Consider the following 18,441-nt stretch of genomic DNA (forward strand, 5'->3'; position numbering starts at 1 on the left):
ACTAAAAATTGGATTTTTATTAACAAATGGCAGATTAAGGAACTTAACTCTCTGGGATATGAGGTTATTTTGGTCTCTTCTGGTGCTGTTGGCCTTGGACGCCAAAGGCTTAAATACAGGAAATTAGTTAATAGCAGGTAAGCTAAACTTTTCCAAATCGTGGCTACAAATTCATTGTTGTTGTTATTATTTGCCACATAATTTTTGGGGGGCTTGAAGGTGGTTGAGATGTTCATTTACATGGGTGCTCTTTTATGAGCTCTTTGCAGCTTTGCTGACCTTGAGAAGCCACAGGTTGAGCTTGATGGCAAGGCGTGTGCCGCAGTTGGACAAAGCAGCCTCATGGCTATTTATGATTCCTTGTTTAGTCAGGTAATTAATGATTGGTGTTCATTTAATGCATGATCGTAACTGTCCATTTCATTTTGGTATTTATATGAATTTGGTCAACTTGACAATTCAACGATGTTGTGTCTTTCTCTACTTGCCTTGCAGCTGGATGTCACATCTGCTCAGCTTCTTGTTACAGACAACGATTTTAGAGACAGAGATTTTAGAAAGCAACTTACTGAAACGGTGAAGTCGTTGTTGGCACTTAAAGTTATTCCTGTTTTCAACGAGAATGATGCTGTCAGTACTAGGAAAGCTCCATATGAGGTTTGTTATTCTCCTTCTTGCCAAAATTTGTTGACTATGCCGAATTTAACCCCGGATCTGATTATTTCATGCTTTGCTCTGTTATGGACAACTAGTGGCTGTAAGTTTAATCTAGAACTAGGCTTATGCTAGCAAGAATCTGAAACTAGAATTGTGTTTATTTTCCCATTCATTGGTTTCATGAGCTTTATGTTAGACTTATATATTGATCCTATATCCAGGGTTCTCTTTGGATTCATCTGTGTGGTAAAAGTTATCTATTATTTTGCCCACAAGCTTAATACCACCTATATATAATCAAAATTAAATCGTTAGTGTTCCCGGTGATTTCTTCAAACTTTTGTATTAAATTTATACCATATACTTGTACCATTGTATCATTTGTGCCATTGAAGTACTTAAAGTGTTACCAACTATTTCCTGCAGGATTCTTCTGGAATATTTTGGGATAATGACAGTTTATCAGCTTTGTTGGCCTTGGAGTTAAAAGCTGATCTTCTTGTTTTGTTGAGTGATGTAGAGGGTCTTTACAGTGGGCCTCCAAGTGATCCAGAGTCAAAGCTCATTCATACATACATCAAAGAAAAACACCAAAATGAAATTACTTTTGGAGACAAGTCTAGGGTGGGAAGAGGTGGAATGACAGCCAAAGTGAAGGNNNNTTTCTGTTTCGTTTAGTTTATTTTTTGAAAGTATCATTGTTGAAGGCAATAGGCAATTTTCAATAATACCATTTCAGTAAGAATATTTTATTGAAGTCATGACTTGTGAACACTAATTTTTCAAACAATAGAAACGATAAGAAATCTATATTAACTACTTAATACCTACTCTGTTTTATTCTCATCTTTGGAATTTTGTTTTTCCTTGATTCTGCTACCTTTTTTATCTTTTCAGTGGCTATGCGGCAGAAAATATCATTAAAGTTCTCCAAGGACAACGTATTGGAACACTCTTCCATAAAGATGCACATAAGTGGGCACCAGTTAAAGAGGTGGATGCACGGGAAATGGCAGTTGCAGCTCGGGACTGTTCCAGACGACTTCAGGTTTCGTTTTTATCTTCACATTCAGCAAAATGTGTGATAAATCATGGATATTACTAGATTTAGTGTACCGTTCTCAGTTCAGCATTATAATCTAATGATCTTACTTTACAGGCCTTACCTTCAGAGGAGAGGAAACAAATTATGTTAAATATAGCTGATGCGTTGGAAGCAAATGAAAAGGAAATCAGGACTGAAAATGAAGCTGATGTTGCTGCTGCACAAGAAGCAGGATATGAGAAATCCTTGGTTGCTAGGCTGTTTTTAAAACCTGGGAAGGCAAGACAATTCAACTAAAGAAAAAATTATTTAAATACTGTATAATTATTTGAATCTTAGCGAACTACAATTCCTGATGATAAATATGTTAACTAACAGATTACAAGCCTTGCAAACAACATGCGAACTATTGCAAACATGGACGATCCAATTGGTCGAGTGTTAAAACGAACTGAGGTAATGACAACTCTATTCTGAAATGTACATAATTTGGCTATTGTGAATGTGATTATTCTTCTAAGATCACCCTGAGTAGAACCAGTTGCCTTCGACTTGTTGTAATTATTAGCGTTTCCAGTTTTATTTGCAGTTGTGTAAGGCAGATATCCAAATCATGTGAACGTGATTTTTGCTTGGTCATAAAGGACACTGCTTTGATTTTTAGACAAAGTTTTTCATGGATACCATTGATTGTTCTAAATTTTAATGATAGGTAATTGTTTATTGTCTGTCTGAGTTCTTAAAACTTCTGTTTGCCTTTTAGCTTGCAGATGGGTTAATTTTAGAGAAGATATCATCTCCTATAGGAGTTCTCTTAATTGTTTTTGAATCTCGCCCTGATGCACTTGTACAGGTGAATTGAACATTTTTTTTTTCAATTTTTCTCCCAACTTTCTCGTAGAACCTACTTAATCATTGTCGCTTTCAATTGGTGATGGCTGTGATTATGTGTCATTCCTGTTCAGTGGGCTGTTAAAACAATCACATAAGTGGCAACCAGGACTTTCTTTATCATGTGAACTTGTTTAGATTTAAGCAATTTCTAGATTTTATGTTATTTTATCCATATTCTAAGCTGCTGGCCTCACCTGAGCAGATAGCTTCTTTGGCGATCCGGAGTGGTAATGGGCTTCTTTTGAAAGGAGGCAAGGAGGCTAAGCGATCAAATGCAATTTTGCACAAAGTTTGGTTTCAAATTAAATGATTATTGCAAATTATTTTAGTTTAAACTTTCTATTTAGTTTGACAGTTCTCTTTTCTTTTCTTTTCCTTTTTTCCCCCCGTAATTTAACATCTTTGACACTGCAGGTAATTACTGAGGCCATACCTGATACTGTTGGCGGAAAACTTATTGGACTCGTTACAACAAGAGCAGAGATCCCAGAGCTACTTAAGGCAAGCACACAATAGAGATTAATGTCTGAGTTTTCTTATACACTTGTTAGCTGGATGACGTAATTGATCTGGTGATTCCTAGAGGCAGCAACCAACTTGTTTCTCAGATAAAGAGTTCCACTAAAATTCCTGTTCTAGGTCATGCTGGTAAGGACTTTCTACTTGATATGCAAGCAAATTCCTGATTCTGGTAGGCATAAAGAATTCAAGAGATTATCATAATAAACCCTCGTCATTGCCAATCAGATGGAATTTGTCATGTCTATATTGATAAATCTGCTAACTTGGAGATGGCAAGGCGGATTGTTCTGGATGCAAAAATAGATTATCCAGCAGGCTGTAATGCCATGGTAATTTGTGATTGGAGGATGATGCAAACTTGATTTGCCACCTATTTTTCTTTCTCATTTGTCACTGTTTGATTTGAACTTTTAGGAAACACTTCTTGTTCACAAGGACTTAGCAGATAAAAATTGGCTCAATGATATTATTGTTGACCTACGAACAGAAGGTAGGACCTCAAGCGAATATTTCCTTTTATTAGACTGCTAAATTATATGACTGACTATTTTTCTGTAAATTTTGAAGGGTGGTTTCTTCAAGTCCATTTAATTGTAATCATTCCAACTGCCAAGTGTATTTTGTGATTCATAATTGTCTCTGGAATGGCTAAATGGTGTAAAATTTTTGCAGGTGTTACATTATATGGAGGACCCAAGGCAAGCTCTCTGTTAAATATTCCACAGGCACGTTCGTTTCATCATGAGTACAGTTCGTTGGCCTGCACTATTGAAATTGTGGATGATGTGTATGCAGCTATTGACCATATAAATCTTTATGGAAGGCATGTTACCCTTATTTCTTGATAAGAAACATGTTGAATCATAATTTATTTCTGTTTATTTTCCCTCTGTTCCACTTCAAATTTGATCTGTGGTAGTTCAGTGAGCTTACATGAAAATTTTGTTGCAATCTCTCCGTTGTGGCAGTGCGCATACCGATTCCATTGTCGCGGAAGATCATGAAGTGGCTGATGCTTTTCTACGCCAAGTTGACAGGTAATATTTGGAACATGTGTATTTTGCTTTTCCTTTCAAGTTATCTACTTTGCTGTATGCCATTATTATGTGTAGTTTCGTATTCAGTATCTTGCAAATAATTTTTGCTATATATTGGCAGTGCTGCTGTTTTTCACAATGCTAGTACAAGATTCAGTGATGGGGCGCGATTTGGATTAGGCGCAGAGGTATCATATTGTTTCTATTCTTTGAATAATCTCTGACACTAAGTTTTTTTATTTGAACAATGCATAATTCTTTCATGTATTAATAGGTTGGAATAAGTACAAGCAGGATTCATGCTCGGGGCCCTGTAGGAGTTGATGGCTTGTTAACAACCAGATGGTATGAATTAATGATCAATATAATACTTATGAATCAGTACAAAAGATTATAGTTTCTTTAGAACTAGCAATTGCATTCACTCAGTTACCCTCTTATTTAGTTAGTATGATCAATTTCAAGGACATGAACTAAAACTTAGGGAAGGTGCAGAAAATTGGGAAGTAGATTTATCAGCTATGAATATAACAAATATACCTGATAGGCTTATACAAGATCATAACTGATACTGGAACTACTGATTTGGTTGTGCAGGATTCTAAAAGGGAGTGGACAAATAGTTGATGGTGACAAAGCAGTTAGTTACACTCATAGAGACCTTACAGCTACTTGATTTGTAGTTGTAACTACAAATTCACATCATTCTGAAGAAGGGATAGGATGCTTGGAGGCGATTGGGTTGTCCTTTAGAGTGTGGCAGAAACTGTATAATTCAATAGAGGGAGGGATATCTGTGTTATGTATTGTTGCTTATCCGTTCATTGTGTTATGTTGTATACGCATTGTTAGGAAATTAATGTTCTTTGTTTAGGATTCTTTTTATTCTTATTATTTTCAAGTGAAATGATAATAGCTCTGTTTGTTAATGCAAATAAAAAAGATGATTTTATTGCTCTTCTTGAAGGTTTGATTTGTAATAGGATAGAAAAGAGAGGTAAAGAGTGAAGTGGATTAAATCAAAACTTTTATGTTTTTTGGTTATCCACGGTATTTCCTAGCTCGACAAGCCAATGACTAATCCGTTGTGGATCTAAACACCTTTTCATAAGTACAAAAAGTTGGCGTTGTTTGATGTTTGATCTATGTTGTTGACTCCATCTGGTAGGATAACGTGGTGTTGTTTTTGTTAAAATAATAGCATAAAGCTTCATCTGCTTTGCCGGCAAATCATGTCAAGCAAGGGAAATTATTCATTCATATTAACGTTTTGTTGTTTTTGTTCAAATAATAGCATAAAGCTTCTTTTGCTTTGCCGTCAAAGCATGTCAAGCAAGGGAAATTATTCATTCATATTAATCTTGTTTAGATATTTGAGATGATCTTATTCTCCATTGGATGAGATATTGAGATATAACTCGAAGCACCAAGAATAGAGAATGTAGGTATGTGCAGAAGATACTTGATGATCAAGTCAATATAAGTGAATTTCGATATTACTTTTTTATACAAAAATACACACTATTTTTTGTTCTTATAACCTATTATTATCACCATTTTGAACTATGATTACAAACACTATTCCAAACTATATTTATCATTCCAATTTATAATACCACAAATATTCATAAGCTCAACCCCTCGTATCACCACAAAAATACTAAATTAGAATCTGCTTAAAACTAAATAAACACGTATGTGGAGTACGTGTTTTGCTCTCCTAACCAACTTATCCGATAAAATCAAATAATCACGTGTCAACTCAAATCGGTACAGGAATCTCTCCATAAATCTCTCTACACAAACTCCAAACGAATCACTAAAACACAGTTACCGCATGATTAGCCATAACACTTTAAAATAGTTACGGAAATGTTGATAACCATTTCAAATACAACAACTTTATAAATATAAGTGACTCACTAGGTTATAGGTACGTTATTCACTCTGAATATCATCCCTTGTACTCATACGTTGGAGTGCCTTTGCAGGTGCCCACCGCTGCCGTTCTTGAAAGAAGCCGACACATAATCCACTTGATCTGAGGAGAGGCGAGCTTGAACTTGCAACTCAACTAGCTATACCTTAGAATCGCTCTCCACCCAAGAACAGAACCCTTTTTAATTTTTATAAGGGGGTTGAGAATAAATTCGATGATTATTCAGTTTAGTTGGCCGTCCATGAGAATTAAGTTATAATAAAATAATTTGATCGTTAAATTCATAATTGACTTATAATGTTATAAGTACTATTACACATACAAGTCTTTTTGGCATACAAGTCATACAAGTTACTTACATAACACGCGTGAAATCACGTTGTTCTTCTTGTATCCCGCGTTCCTTCTCTTCCTCCTCATTTTCCTTCTTCTTCTTCTTTGCGTTTCTCCTCCTTTTTCTTTGCGTGTTTCATCTTCATCGTCGTTTTTTTATTACTGTTGTTGCTGCTGCATTTTTTTTCCTCCTTCTCTTTCTATTGATTTTGCAACATTATGTATTTTTTTCTTCTTTGTTTGATTTTTTCCTCCCAAGAATAATTATGAGAATATGAAATAAAAAGATAAAGAAAAGAAACAGCAGAAGATGAGAAAGAGTTTTGAATTATATAGAACTTATCAGCACACATACACTGAAAATTCTTAAATAATACACTCGAATATCTTCGTGTTACACCCAAATTTACTGCAAATATAGAAAAATGTTTTCTCTAATACTGCATTTTTTTTCTATATTTCATTCTTTCTTTTAGTTGAATTAATGTAAGTTCATCCTCTTTCAAGTAATTTTGCAGCATTATATATTTCTTCTTTTTCTTTGTTTAATTTTTTTTGTTTTTATTCTTGTTACAAGAGTAAAACAAGAAGAAACTTGAGAAGGTAAAATAAAAAAGAAAAGATGAATAAGAAAAAAGAAAAATACAAAGATAGTGATGATGATGAAAAAAGAAGAAGAAGTAGCAGAAGATGAGAAAGAGAAAAAGTAAGAGTTTTGAATTATGCAAAATTTATCAGCACACATACACTGAAAATTCTTAAACAATACACTCGAATATCTTTGTGTTACACCCAAATTTGCTGCAATACAGAAAAATATTTTCTCTAATGCTGCATTTTTTCCTTTCTTCTTTTCCTTATTTCTTTTTTTTAGTTGAATGAATGTAAGTTTATCATCTTTTAAGTAATCTTGTAACATTATGTATTTCTTCTTCTTTGTTTATTTTTTTATTTTTATTCTTGTTAAAAGAGTAAAACGAGAAGAAACTTGAGAAGATAAAATAAAAAAAGAAGATGAATAAGAAAAAAAAGAAGATGATGATGGTGATGAAAAAGAAGAAGAAGAAGCAGAACATGAGGAGGAGGGAGAAGAAGAGTTTTGAATTATGCAGAACTTATTAGTGCACATATACCGAAAATTCTTAAACAATATACTCGAATATCTTCATGTTACACCAAAATTTGCTGCAAATACAGAAAAATATTTTCTTTAATGCAGAACTTTTATATTACATTCAATTCAAACCATCAATGATGAAACATTATTCACCTATAGAATCATAAACTAATAACGAAAAAATTAACTAGAATCGAACTACACTTCAGCCACTTGATTGGATTCAAAACAATAATTAATTTCGTTCTGGTTTAATTGATAACCTGAAATTGAATTATTCATTATCTTCAACAACGAGATAATTGATGATGGAGAAGAAGAATGAAAAAGAAGGAGGAGAAGAAATTTCAATGAAAAAAAATGAGGAAGTAGTGTTGATGACGACGATAACGAAAGAGAAAAGAAGAAGAAGAAGAATGTGCGCGCGTGAAAATAAATAACTTGTATAGACTTGTATGGCAAAAGATTCGATGGTCCCAGAACGTTTGGACCATTAAATAGTACCATAACAAAACATGTTTTTTAAGTTTTTCAATAGCTAAATAGTCCGTTTCTAATTTTAAGTACAAATTAACCTCATATATTTGATTTAATCATAAAAACTATTTTTTATTTTATAAATTATTATTTTATCATTCATCTATTATATTTATTAACAATAAAAAACAAAAACAACATAACGAATTAGATCTTTCATTGATCATAATAACTTTTTGGCAATCCCAATCGATTAAAAGTTTATCTTTGATCTATTACATCCATCGAGGATTTTGAAATCGTGTTTTTTAGAAAATCAATCTATTGGATTAACAAAACGATCGATTGAATTTCAGGTTCCCATAACTCAATCGATTGGATTTCAGGTTATCACAAAACAATCGATTAAAAGTTACAAGACAGTATGATTTTCGCAAAAATCAATCAATTGATCATATTACCCAATCGATTGAACGATGATTAGAATGTGGATTTTTTTATAATTCAATCGATTAATTTTTCCAGCTATGTGCTTTTATTGTTAATTATCCTCTACTAGTAATCAATATCATCTTTTATTTTTACTATAAAGGATAACACTGTCCTATCGATTAGAGAGCTTCGCAAGTATGGTCCTCAATTCGCCGGGCACAAACAAGTTCGAGTTTCTAATGACAGATCTGAAGCAGTATTACCTTCCAAAGAAAGTTCTTCATGCTCAGCATTACACGCTTCCACCTCCAGAGCAAACCGATGTGGTACCTACTCTGAAGTAAATAGAAGTTTCTCCATTATAGTTAACGGCAATTTCATAAGGAATCTGAAAATTGTTAGAGAAGTATTTTGTTGAGCTGATGTGCTTTTTAGATTTTTTTGGAATCTTGTGTCATCCCAGTGCTAATTGCAGCTGTTGCAGCCAAAATAATTCAGTATTTATTTATAGGGTTCATGCTATATGGTTGCATTTGCATACGATGATTACTAAAATAATTTCCACATTGAAATGGAGTAAAGTCTCTTATTGAAGTTGAATTTTGGATCTATTCTTCTAGTAGTAATTGATGAAGCAATTACGTTTGATCGTGTACAGTTCCAAACATTTAGATGAAGAAATAATTGATCAAAATCTGAAGTGTTATTAATATGGGCTGTTGGTGTACTGCTTTACCAAACAATTGAATTATGGAACCTGAAATTCAATCGATTGTTTTGTTAATCCAATCGATTGATTTTCTAAGAAACACGATTTTAAAATTCTTGACGGATGTAATGGATCAAAGATAAACTTTTAATCGATCAAATTGCCAAAAAGTTATTACCATCAATGGAAGATCTAATTCGTTATTATTTTTATTTTATAAATTATTATTTTATCATTCATCTATTATGTTTATTAACAATCAAAATAAAAAAAATAACGAAATATATTTTTCATTGATCGTAATAAACTTTCTGACCATTCCATTCGATTAAAAGTTTATATTTGATCCGTGACGTTCATCTGTTTTATCATTCATCTGTTTTAACTGCTTTTGTACTCTTCATCGTGCAAAATGACGAATTGCCGAGTGATGTTGGTGTCATCCCTGGAGCTGTAAAACAGATGTTCTATATATTGAAGGCTCAGAATACAAAGCACAACATAAAAGTAATGTTATTAGAGCTTTACTATGAGAAAATAACGGATCGTGTGTCTCTTAAAAAAACTGTAAAATCTGAAGATGATAAGTCTAAAAGTTCTATCGCTCTAATGGAGGATTGGAAAGGGGGCTTCCATTGTTAATCTAGGAAGAATTGATTAAAAATTTGTAATTATATACTTCATATATGTCTTACCAATATATGAATAGATTATTAAAATGCTTTGATATATATTGCATGGTGTTTTTTTTTCTAGTCAAGATTCAATAGAGAGGTCAAATCTTGAACAAATGAAAAGAACAAAATAGAATGCAAATAAATAAAAATATATGAAATTTTTTTACATAAATTAATTATATAAAATAAAATATAATTCACAAGACATAAAATTTGTATGGCACTGTTGTTGAAATAATAAATGAAAATGACATTACTTCATCATAAAAATATGAGTTTTTTAAATTAAAATATCTCTATAGTGCATAGAAATAGAAAAAAAATTGTAAAAGCTTTCAATCGATTGAATTGTGAGATCTCAAGTTGTTTTGAAGCATTCAATCGATTGGATAGTATAAGCAATCGATTGAATTTTTAAAAACCCACATTTTAGTCATCGTTCAATCGATTGTTTTATGATAACCGTAGTTCAATCGATTGAGTTATGAAAAACCTGGAATTCAATCAATTGATAATCCAATCGATTGATTTTAACAGCCCTGGACGAACGTCACGGATCAAATATAAACTTTTAATATTGAGATGGCTAAAAAATTTATTACGATTAACGGAAGATCTAATTCGTTATTATTTTTTATTTTGATTATTAATAAATATAATAGATAAATAATAAAATAATAATTTATAAAATAAAAAATATTTTTTATAATTAAATAAAATATATAGAATTAATTTATAATTAAAATAAAAAATTATTTAATAATTATTAAAAAATTTAAAAACATATTTTATTATAGAGCCATTTAATGGTCCAAACCTTTTGAGCAGTCGAATCCTTAGCCTTGTAGGAGGAGAATAATTTTTTAATAAGTTTTTGAGAGAGAGAATGAAAGCTTACCCAAAAAAAGGAAGAAAAAAAAGCAGGGTTCACCGAAACATGTTGGTCCTAGAATTATTGAGGATTGAGTTGTATAAATTACAAAATGGTCCAAATTAATTTCCCCTCCCAATTCATTTCCCGCTCTACAAAACCCTAACCCCTCTCTCTTCCCTCTCAGCTTAGAAACATGGGGCAGAAACAGCAGCATAATACAGATCCCAACATCGAACCCAAGAAGCGACGCCGCGTTGGGTTCTCCGCCGAAGACGACGGTGTTGAAGCCAAACACTGCATCAGAATCTTCCTAGGTACTCACTGCATTTTGATTTGGCCATCTCCACTTTCTGACGCGAGAAGGTTTTACCTTTTGAAAATGGGAATGTTTAAAGAGATTAGTTCCGGGTCTAGTTTAGTAGCTTCTCACTTTTTCAAAGTGAGATTGGTGTTTTTAACATTATAGGTTTCCAGGAATATGTTATATTGTTTATTTGTTCAAGTTGGACATTTTCATGTATTTAAGAAGCTGACTATGAAATTAAACATTATTTGTGGGTTCGATGGAGGCATGGAGCCTTTGTTGGTGTAGTTTCTGCACTTTATTATCTTGATTTTGTTATTCAATTGATTTGTTTTATATATGTTTGAAAATATGAAAATGTTTGGTTGTTTGGCTTTGGTACACGGTCTTGCATTTATTTGGTTTATTATTTCTTCCCGTTTTCAGTCTTCATATGATTGAATTCTAAGAATTGATGTGCAGTGTCAAAAAAAGAGGAATTCCTGGCTCCAGAGAGTTCGGTCATTGAGCCTGTGGATTTGAATGCCTTTTTTGGTGATGATGGAAAAATATATGGATACGAGGGGTTGAAGGTCAGATATGTTTGTTGTAAAACGTTCTTATAATCTTATCTGAACATTTCATTATGGTATATGATGTTATCGTTCTATAATTATTTATGCAGATTAATATCTGGGTTAGTAGCATATCGTTTCGGGCATATGCTGATATTACCTTCCAAAGTTCATCTGATGTAAGTGCTGAATTCGTAGACTATTGAGGGAAAATGGATGGTACCTCGTCGGTGGTTTTAAAATTTACAATTTTTCTGTTGTTTGTATTCCTTTGTATTGTTTTTGACACTTTCTGTAAATTTACCATTCAATGTTTCAACTTTCAAGAGAGGCAAGGGGATCACAGACCTAAAAGTTGCTCTTCAGGTTGGCATCAATATCCATTGTGAGACCGATATTTGTGTACCTTTTACCTGTTATAGTGTGGCTTATGTTTTTTTTACAGAATATTTTTGCTGAGACTCTTGTTGAGAGCAAAGATGAATTCATTCAAACTTTTATCACAGATAAGGATTTTATCAGGTAATATATGTTCATCACTTTCTTTGTGCTCTAAAATATCCCATTTTCTCTCTGAAGCCTTTCCGTGTTTTTAATATATTAATTGAAAAATGGATTTTAAAACTGTATTACTGTGGATGGTATTGCTAAATTTTATTGGTTTACAGAACAACTATCTCAAGTGGCAAGGTTTTGCAGCAGAAAGTTTTTAATGGGCAGATCAGTGATTCTAATACGGATGCAGATTCAGTGACATCTAAAGTTGAGGTTGTAATTTAAATTTAGGTTTAATATATTGTCAATGCTGATGGCAGAAGCATAGTTGCTTAGTTATGCACATGCATATTTAGGGTAATATTTTAAAACTGTGTTGTTTGATATATATATCTCCTGAAGTAGGTTGTTCGTATGGTGGTAGGCAGCATGGCTACTGGGCACCTTTACAGTCGTCTAATACCTCTTGTGCTTCTTCTTGTCGATGGTAATTTTCACCCATTAGTATATCATAGTATTGCTTGTCTATAGGGATATTCATCCTTCATATAAATGTTTTTAACAAGTTCGGTTTATTTGTCATTTAGGTAGCAGTCCAATTGATGTTACGGATCCACACTGGGAATTGTATCTTGTAACCCAGAATGAAACTGATCAACAGGGAGAGACTCAATGTAGGTTGATTGGTTTTGCTGCTATCTATCGATTTTACCACTATCCTGGTGGTACTCGTTTGCGACTTAGCCAGGTTTGTTGTGTTCTTGAAATTCACTAATAGCTGTTGGACCCCCAACCAATTTCAACATGCTTTTTCATAATATGCTGAAACACTTCTTTCTGGTACTGTTTATATATGATATTTTCCCTATCAATGGCATGGCAGATACTGGTATTGCCTCATTACCAGCACAAAGGCTATGGCCGATATATTCTTGAAGTGCTAAATGATGTTGCCGTATCTGAAAATGTTTTTGACATCACAATAGAAGAGCCATTAGATAACCTGCAACACATCCGCACATGTTTGGATATACCTCGCCTGCTTTGTTGTGAACCAATCCAGCAGTCAGTAAAGGCTGCTGTTTCACTGCTAAAGCAAGGAAGACTATCAAAGAAGACTAATCGTCCACGACTACTGCCACCTCCCAGTGCTATTGAGTATGCCAGGAAAACTCTGAAAATTAACAGGAAGCAGTTTCTCCAATGTTGGGAGGTTTTGCTCTACCTTGGCCTTAATCCTGTTGAAAAGCACATGGATAACTTTTTGAGCGTTATCTGCAACCGCATAAAGTATGACATCTTAGGAAAAGATTCTGGCACTTCTGGGAAGCAACTCATTGACGTTCCAACTGAATTTTCAGAGGAGATGTCATTTGTCATGTTCAAATCAGGAGTGAACGAAGATAATGCTGTGCAGGTGGATGACAGTCAGCCAAATCAAGAAGAGCAACTGCAGAAGTTGGTTCAAGAAAGGGTGAAAGAAATACAGTCGATTGCGGAGAAGGTATCCCTGCATCGCAAGAGCGCAGATGTTGCTGTAAATTGACAAGATGGCGTCAGGGTGGACAATTGGAGGTTTTGTTTCTGGACAAATCTTATGCTTACCTTGGTAGGCATTTCTGAATCCATCCCTGGAACCAGAAAACATTGTTTGTGGTTCTTTTTAATAGGCTCTATTTGAAAATTTTTCCTTCTAGGCTGTAGAGGAACCAGTGTGACGTAGTTTTTGCTTTTTAGGATTTACAAGCATGTAGCAGACATGAGATGGATTGATCGGAGTAAATTGTGTTAAATCTAGTGCTGTTGAGCAGCTTCTTATATCCTAGACATAAAGACGAATTCAAACCAAAAATGATCTTTGACGCGCTCAGCTTAATATTATATTTTATACGTGGAAAATAGGAACCGGATACTTGACACTAAATTATTCTGTATAAAATCTAAAGCATCAAGTGATAAATGGTTTTTCTATTTAATCAATTTTGTTTTAAATTTTCCTTCTGCCACGTTGGTCCCAACGTAAGAAATACAGAGGTGATAAATTGTAGTGTGCCTTTCCCTTTCGGGACAATGTCGCATCAATTATTTTGTTTTCTAGCTAGATTTGATTCTATTTCTAGCTCATAATATACGAACGATTTTAGATAGAATTCAGAAACAGCTAAATAAATAATTTCTATACACAGTGAAAATTACATGACTTTGAACTTTTGAAGCATGACTAACTTAATGCCATTTAACATTTGTTAATCATGGCACCGACTGATTCTAGACAAACTGACGTGTATAAATGCAGGTAAAGAGAAAAGAACTGGGATGAAGGGAAAACAAATGGATGCCAAATAAAACCAAAATACAAAATGTAGACTTAATAACTTACCACCAAGCCACATGCTAAGAATTTAGTTGACATTCATTTAAAAGAAGAAAAATTTGAAAGACATCAACATCACATGACTATCTCTGGCGTCACAAGGCTTGACTTGATCTCCTTGTGGGGCAAAATAAGGCAACCATTGGTGTAAATTTCATCACACACATGCACATCTTCTCCAAGGACAGTCATGTTCTCCAAACGAGCCCATTGCCCGATAGTGCAATGCCAACCAATGATGCTGCTTGATATGCAAGCATGATTTCTTACACGAACTCCTCGCATTATTGTGCAGTTTGAGAGCCTGACACCTGACTCAATAATGCAGCCAGGGCCAATGGCAACATCAGGTCCAATGAGGCACCCCTCGCCGATTTTGGCAGTTTCATCCACAATGACATTCCCCACAATGTTGGGACCTGCGGCCAACTTAGAAGGAGTCTTTTTCCTCAATGAATCCAAATAGAGTCTCAGGCCGGTAATGTAGTCCTTTGGCATTCCAATGTCCATCCAGAATCCGGGCAGAACCATTGCATAGAGCTTTTTCTCTTCCGCTATCTTTGGAAACACCTGTTTCTCAATTGAAGTGGGCCTCAGTTCAATCCGATTTAAAACTGAGGGGTTCAATAGGTAGATTCCGGCATTGATTTTATTACCAACAAACAACTTTGGTTTTTCTACAAATTTCTCAACCTGCCCGGTGGTGTCCTCCATCACAACCACACCATATTTGGATGGTTCATCAACCTAGAAAAATATACTAAAAAATGATATTAACTCTGGCATGTTTCCAATACTTCAAATTTTTAAATCCGGTTACCTTTGTCACCATTATGGAAGCCTCTCCTCCATGAGCTTTGTGGAATTTGATCATTTCTTTAAGTGGGTACTCACTGATAACATCACTGTTGAGAACAAAAAATGGATCTCCAGATTCATCTATCAACTTATCTCTGGCAAGAGCCAAGGGGCCTGCTGTCCCCATTGGTTCAGCTTCTTGAGAACAAGTGATTTTGATGTCAAGCTTTGCTTCAAAATCCTTCAGGAAATTCAACATTACCTACAAGGAAAAGTATTGCCAAATTCAGAAAAGAAAAAAAAAGGGAAGCCTTGACCACATAGTGTGATAAGGAGGGGTTACAATCCTAACCTCCGGTTGGTAATTGATAGCTAGTACCACTTCACTGACTCCAACAGCCTTAAGGGCTTCAATCTGTAAAATAAATAAAATGAAAAAGGTAAATCACTATGATGGTCTATTAATCCCTCTTAAGACAATTATACAAGAAGGAGATGCATAAATACAAATTTGGCTCATGCACATGCACATATTTTAAATACATGCACGAGGTTGGTTATTGGATAAGATAAAAATTGTAGGTAGGGACCATTCATCCATCTAACAGGCTATAGCTTTTGTGTATCCAAAATATAAAAATCAGAAATGTCTTATTTATACAAACTTCTGAAAAGATGACATATCCATGATATCTTGAAGAAACTACATTAGAGATAGCACACGTGCTACTCAACAAGCCCAATCACTAATTTACTCATACAGGCATAAGTGAGGTATGAATTCCAGAAAGAGGAATCAGAAAACCTTACCTGATGCAGAATCATGGGTTTGTTAGCAAAATCAACAAGAGGCTTGGGAACACTGAGTGTCAATGGCCTCAACCTTGTTCCAAACCCACCAACCAGAATCAGCGCCTTCATTGTTATATGCCTTTTGCTTTTCCTACAAATTCTAAATTTAGAATCAACAGAGAACACAACCTCAAATGTGAGAGATTCTGCCCTGTCCTATAAATATACATCCAAGTAAAGAAAGAAGTTTCTTAAGACATTTGGCAAAAGTAAAAAAACAAAAAGAATTCGCACCTCAGCTAGCAGGTGTTCTTGGGAGTGTGACTCAAATACACATAAAGATAGTGACTGAGATATTAAAAAAAAACTGAGAAAAACAGTATGTTAATTAAGCTTTAAGACATAGGACCTGAAAATATTTAATACACATCCAAAAGAACCAACAAAAAGATCAGGTTATGCGTCTTAATAAGAATCATATATGTATAAAGGGAAGTAAGAGTGATGCAGAAGGTTTATCTGGAGGTGGAAACAAAGACAAAATCCAGCTATTCATAGGCACTAACTTTCAGTGAGAATGACAAAAAATGGCTTAACTCTGGAGAGGCTTGATTCCTAAATGGCATTGTATCTAAAGTGTAACCATACTACAAGGTAAAATTCAGTATTGTGCTGTTAATTTATAGTACAAGGATGCTTCCTTATTTCAGTTCTAAAATATTTCCTACATAGCTTTCACAATGACAAAATGTCCACTGGAAAAGAGTTCAAGTAATTGCATTAACTCTGCATTAGAAAACCAAATATGCTACAGATAGGGAGTTAAGTTCGACTACTATCGAAAGAAATCCATAGGAATAATCTAGTTCCAAATTACACATTTTGGTACACTGATAACTTTGCCAACAAATTTTGAACTACAAGAAATTTGTAAGAATATGGTTATTATATAAATCAAACACAAGATTGAGTCAGGCCAGTTCAGCTCAGGGCATGGGATAAAAGGCTTCTTCTTTACATTGTTTTCGGACACAGATTTCTCAAAAGAGCAACTAAACACATCACATCAGGACTTTTTTACGTCAGAATTATTCTGTTACATCACAAATGCACCAGGCATAAAATCGAAGAACACGAAAAGACATCTACTAACAGATAAAGCAATCCAATAACTAAAAGAAAACAGAAAATTTAAGAAACAGTAACACCAGCTGCACCAGATCTGACTAGTACAAAATGAATTTCATTCACCCTTGTTAAATACAAAGTGAATAACAAATCCACATTACAAATACGAACACCACGTGAAAAATATGAAATATAGAGCAATCACGAATTCAAACATGAAAAGCATAATTCATAATCGGAACAAACATAAACAATGTTATTGTAAGAATAGCCTCATCTCAATCAATCAATCGCAGGAAACTAATATCAACACAAAAATACGAAAAAGAAAAATCTATAACTCAACGTGAACCTGAATCGAGAGAGAGAAAGAGAGAGAGAGAGAGAGAGAGAGAGAGAGGGGAGAGAGGAATTGAATTGACCTGGGAGAAAAATAAAATGAGATCGGAGAGATCCGAAAGGCGAAAATGGAGGGAGTGAAGACGGTGAATTAGTGGGTTGTGGAAGTGGCTGAAACAACCAAACCCCGTAGACCCTCTGTGTTGCGATGGCGTTGGTGGATTCTGTCTTCTTCGTCAATCGTCATCTTCTGTTTTTAATGAACTATATCACTTTTTTTTTTCTTTTTCTAGAATACTTAACAGTTAAACTGATTTATTCCTTTTTAGCCCTTCAAGGGAGGGTAAGCTAGTAAGGCCTTGTTTGGCGGAGCAGCGTCGGTGAGGTCTTAGCTTTTAGTTTTAGGCCTTTCTCCACTTTGGGTTACTAACTTGCTTATTTAAACATGAAATATGATTTTTTTCCTTTTCTTTATTACATGGTTATTTTATCAGTAATGTTATATCAGCAACACAAAGAACATATATCAAAGCTTCGTGTATAAGGAGTAAAGTTTCTTTTTATCTTTTTTTAAATTGCAGTCAAAACCTCCACGGGATTCATGTCATTTGAGCCTTTCCCTTTTGTAAAAAATTTGGTCATCATTTTACACATTTGAGTCATTTAATTTGGCAGCAGCCCTAGGAGACTAGTAGTTTTAAGATTGTGCGTCCGGCCAAGACATCTGATCTAAAATTTGAGATTTCAATCATGCAAACATATGTCCGCTATTATTAGTCCATAATTATTTGTGCCACTTAATGATTAATTACTATTTGGATAGAGGAGATAGGAACACGTTTCAAGCACATGTAGATGCTTCCATTTTTAGGCACGTGTGGTAAGCTGTCATTTATAAGACGCTTGGTTTTCCAGCGCACACCTTAATTAATTCCATACATTTT

At 34.2% G+C, this 18,441-nt stretch overlaps 3 protein-coding genes across 4 annotated transcripts in view; 2 read left to right on the forward strand and 1 right to left on the reverse strand.

Moving 5' to 3' along the window:
- The window catches only part of LOC107480874 (delta-1-pyrroline-5-carboxylate synthase), a 5,799-nt gene extending 509 nt beyond the window's left edge, over positions 1-5,290 (forward strand). The window contains 19 exon segments of the mRNA XM_052259169.1: positions 34-137; positions 270-372; positions 496-657; positions 1,084-1,334; positions 1,397-1,545; positions 1,548-1,705; positions 1,817-1,981; positions 2,081-2,158; positions 2,466-2,555; positions 2,799-2,885; positions 3,011-3,097; positions 3,148-3,244; positions 3,344-3,447; positions 3,533-3,608; positions 3,791-3,941; positions 4,087-4,155; positions 4,277-4,343; positions 4,430-4,500; positions 4,753-5,290. Of these exon segments, the coding sequence (XP_052115129.1) occupies positions 34-137; positions 270-372; positions 496-657; positions 1,084-1,334; positions 1,397-1,545; positions 1,548-1,705; positions 1,817-1,981; positions 2,081-2,158; positions 2,466-2,555; positions 2,799-2,885; positions 3,011-3,097; positions 3,148-3,244; positions 3,344-3,447; positions 3,533-3,608; positions 3,791-3,941; positions 4,087-4,155; positions 4,277-4,343; positions 4,430-4,500; positions 4,753-4,831 (2,148 nt within the window). The 3' untranslated portion in view covers positions 4,832-5,290.
- Positions 5,291-10,808: 5,518 nt separating this feature from the next.
- LOC107480873 (histone acetyltransferase type B catalytic subunit) lies at positions 10,809-13,884 on the forward strand. Its single transcript, XM_016101074.3, has 9 exons — positions 10,809-11,027; positions 11,480-11,589; positions 11,682-11,750; positions 11,899-11,937; positions 12,017-12,093; positions 12,240-12,339; positions 12,472-12,553; positions 12,654-12,814; positions 12,950-13,884. Exons 1-9 carry the CDS (start codon positions 10,907-10,909, stop codon positions 13,610-13,612), a joined length of 1,422 nt encoding a protein of 473 aa, XP_015956560.1. The 5' UTR covers positions 10,809-10,906; the 3' UTR covers positions 13,613-13,884.
- A 320-nt stretch (positions 13,885-14,204) lies between these two features.
- LOC107480872 (mannose-1-phosphate guanylyltransferase 1) lies at positions 14,205-17,899 on the reverse strand. Of its 2 annotated transcripts, none has more exons than XM_016101072.3 (5): positions 17,581-17,899; positions 16,049-16,181; positions 15,591-15,653; positions 15,261-15,500; positions 14,205-15,187 (listed from the first exon to the last, which is right to left on the reverse strand). In XM_016101072.3, exons 2-5 carry the CDS (start codon positions 16,157-16,159, stop codon positions 14,516-14,518), a joined length of 1,086 nt encoding a protein of 361 aa, XP_015956558.1. In that variant the 5' UTR covers positions 16,160-16,181; positions 17,581-17,899; the 3' UTR covers positions 14,205-14,515. The 2 variants fall into 2 exon arrangements, with proteins under 2 accessions (XP_015956558.1, XP_015956556.1); XM_016101070.3 differs by having other exon boundaries at positions 16,049-16,190.
- Between the last annotated feature and the right edge of the window lie 542 nt (positions 17,900-18,441).

This window comes from Arachis duranensis, chromosome 3 (genome assembly GCF_000817695.3).
Source record: "Arachis duranensis cultivar V14167 chromosome 3, aradu.V14167.gnm2.J7QH, whole genome shotgun sequence".
Lineage (NCBI taxonomy): Eukaryota > Viridiplantae > Streptophyta > Magnoliopsida > Fabales > Fabaceae > Arachis > Arachis duranensis.

What these genes read in the sequence shown, in the direction of transcription:
- LOC107480872 (XM_016101072.3), bottom strand. Translation starts at nt 16,159, where the DNA reads ATGAAGGCGCTGATTCTGGTTGGTGGGTTTGGAACAAGGTTGAGGCCA. An exon ending in AACCCATGATTCTGCATCAG is followed by an intron (nt 15,654 to 16,048) that starts GTAAGGTTTTCT and finishes TTTATTTTACAG; the next exon opens with ATTGAAGCCCTTAAGGCTGT. An exon ending in CTATCAATTACCAACCGGAG is followed by an intron (nt 15,501 to 15,590) that starts GTTAGGATTGTA and finishes TTTTCCTTGTAG; the next exon opens with GTAATGTTGAATTTCCTGAA.
- LOC107480873 (XM_016101074.3), top strand. Translation starts at nt 10,907, where the DNA reads ATGGGGCAGAAACAGCAGCATAATACAGATCCCAACATCGAACCCAAG. An exon ending in ATGGATACGAGGGGTTGAAG is followed by an intron (nt 11,590 to 11,681) that starts GTCAGATATGTT and finishes TTATTTATGCAG; the next exon opens with ATTAATATCTGGGTTAGTAG. An exon ending in CAGTGACATCTAAAGTTGAG is followed by an intron (nt 12,340 to 12,471) that starts GTTGTAATTTAA and finishes CTCCTGAAGTAG; the next exon opens with GTTGTTCGTATGGTGGTAGG.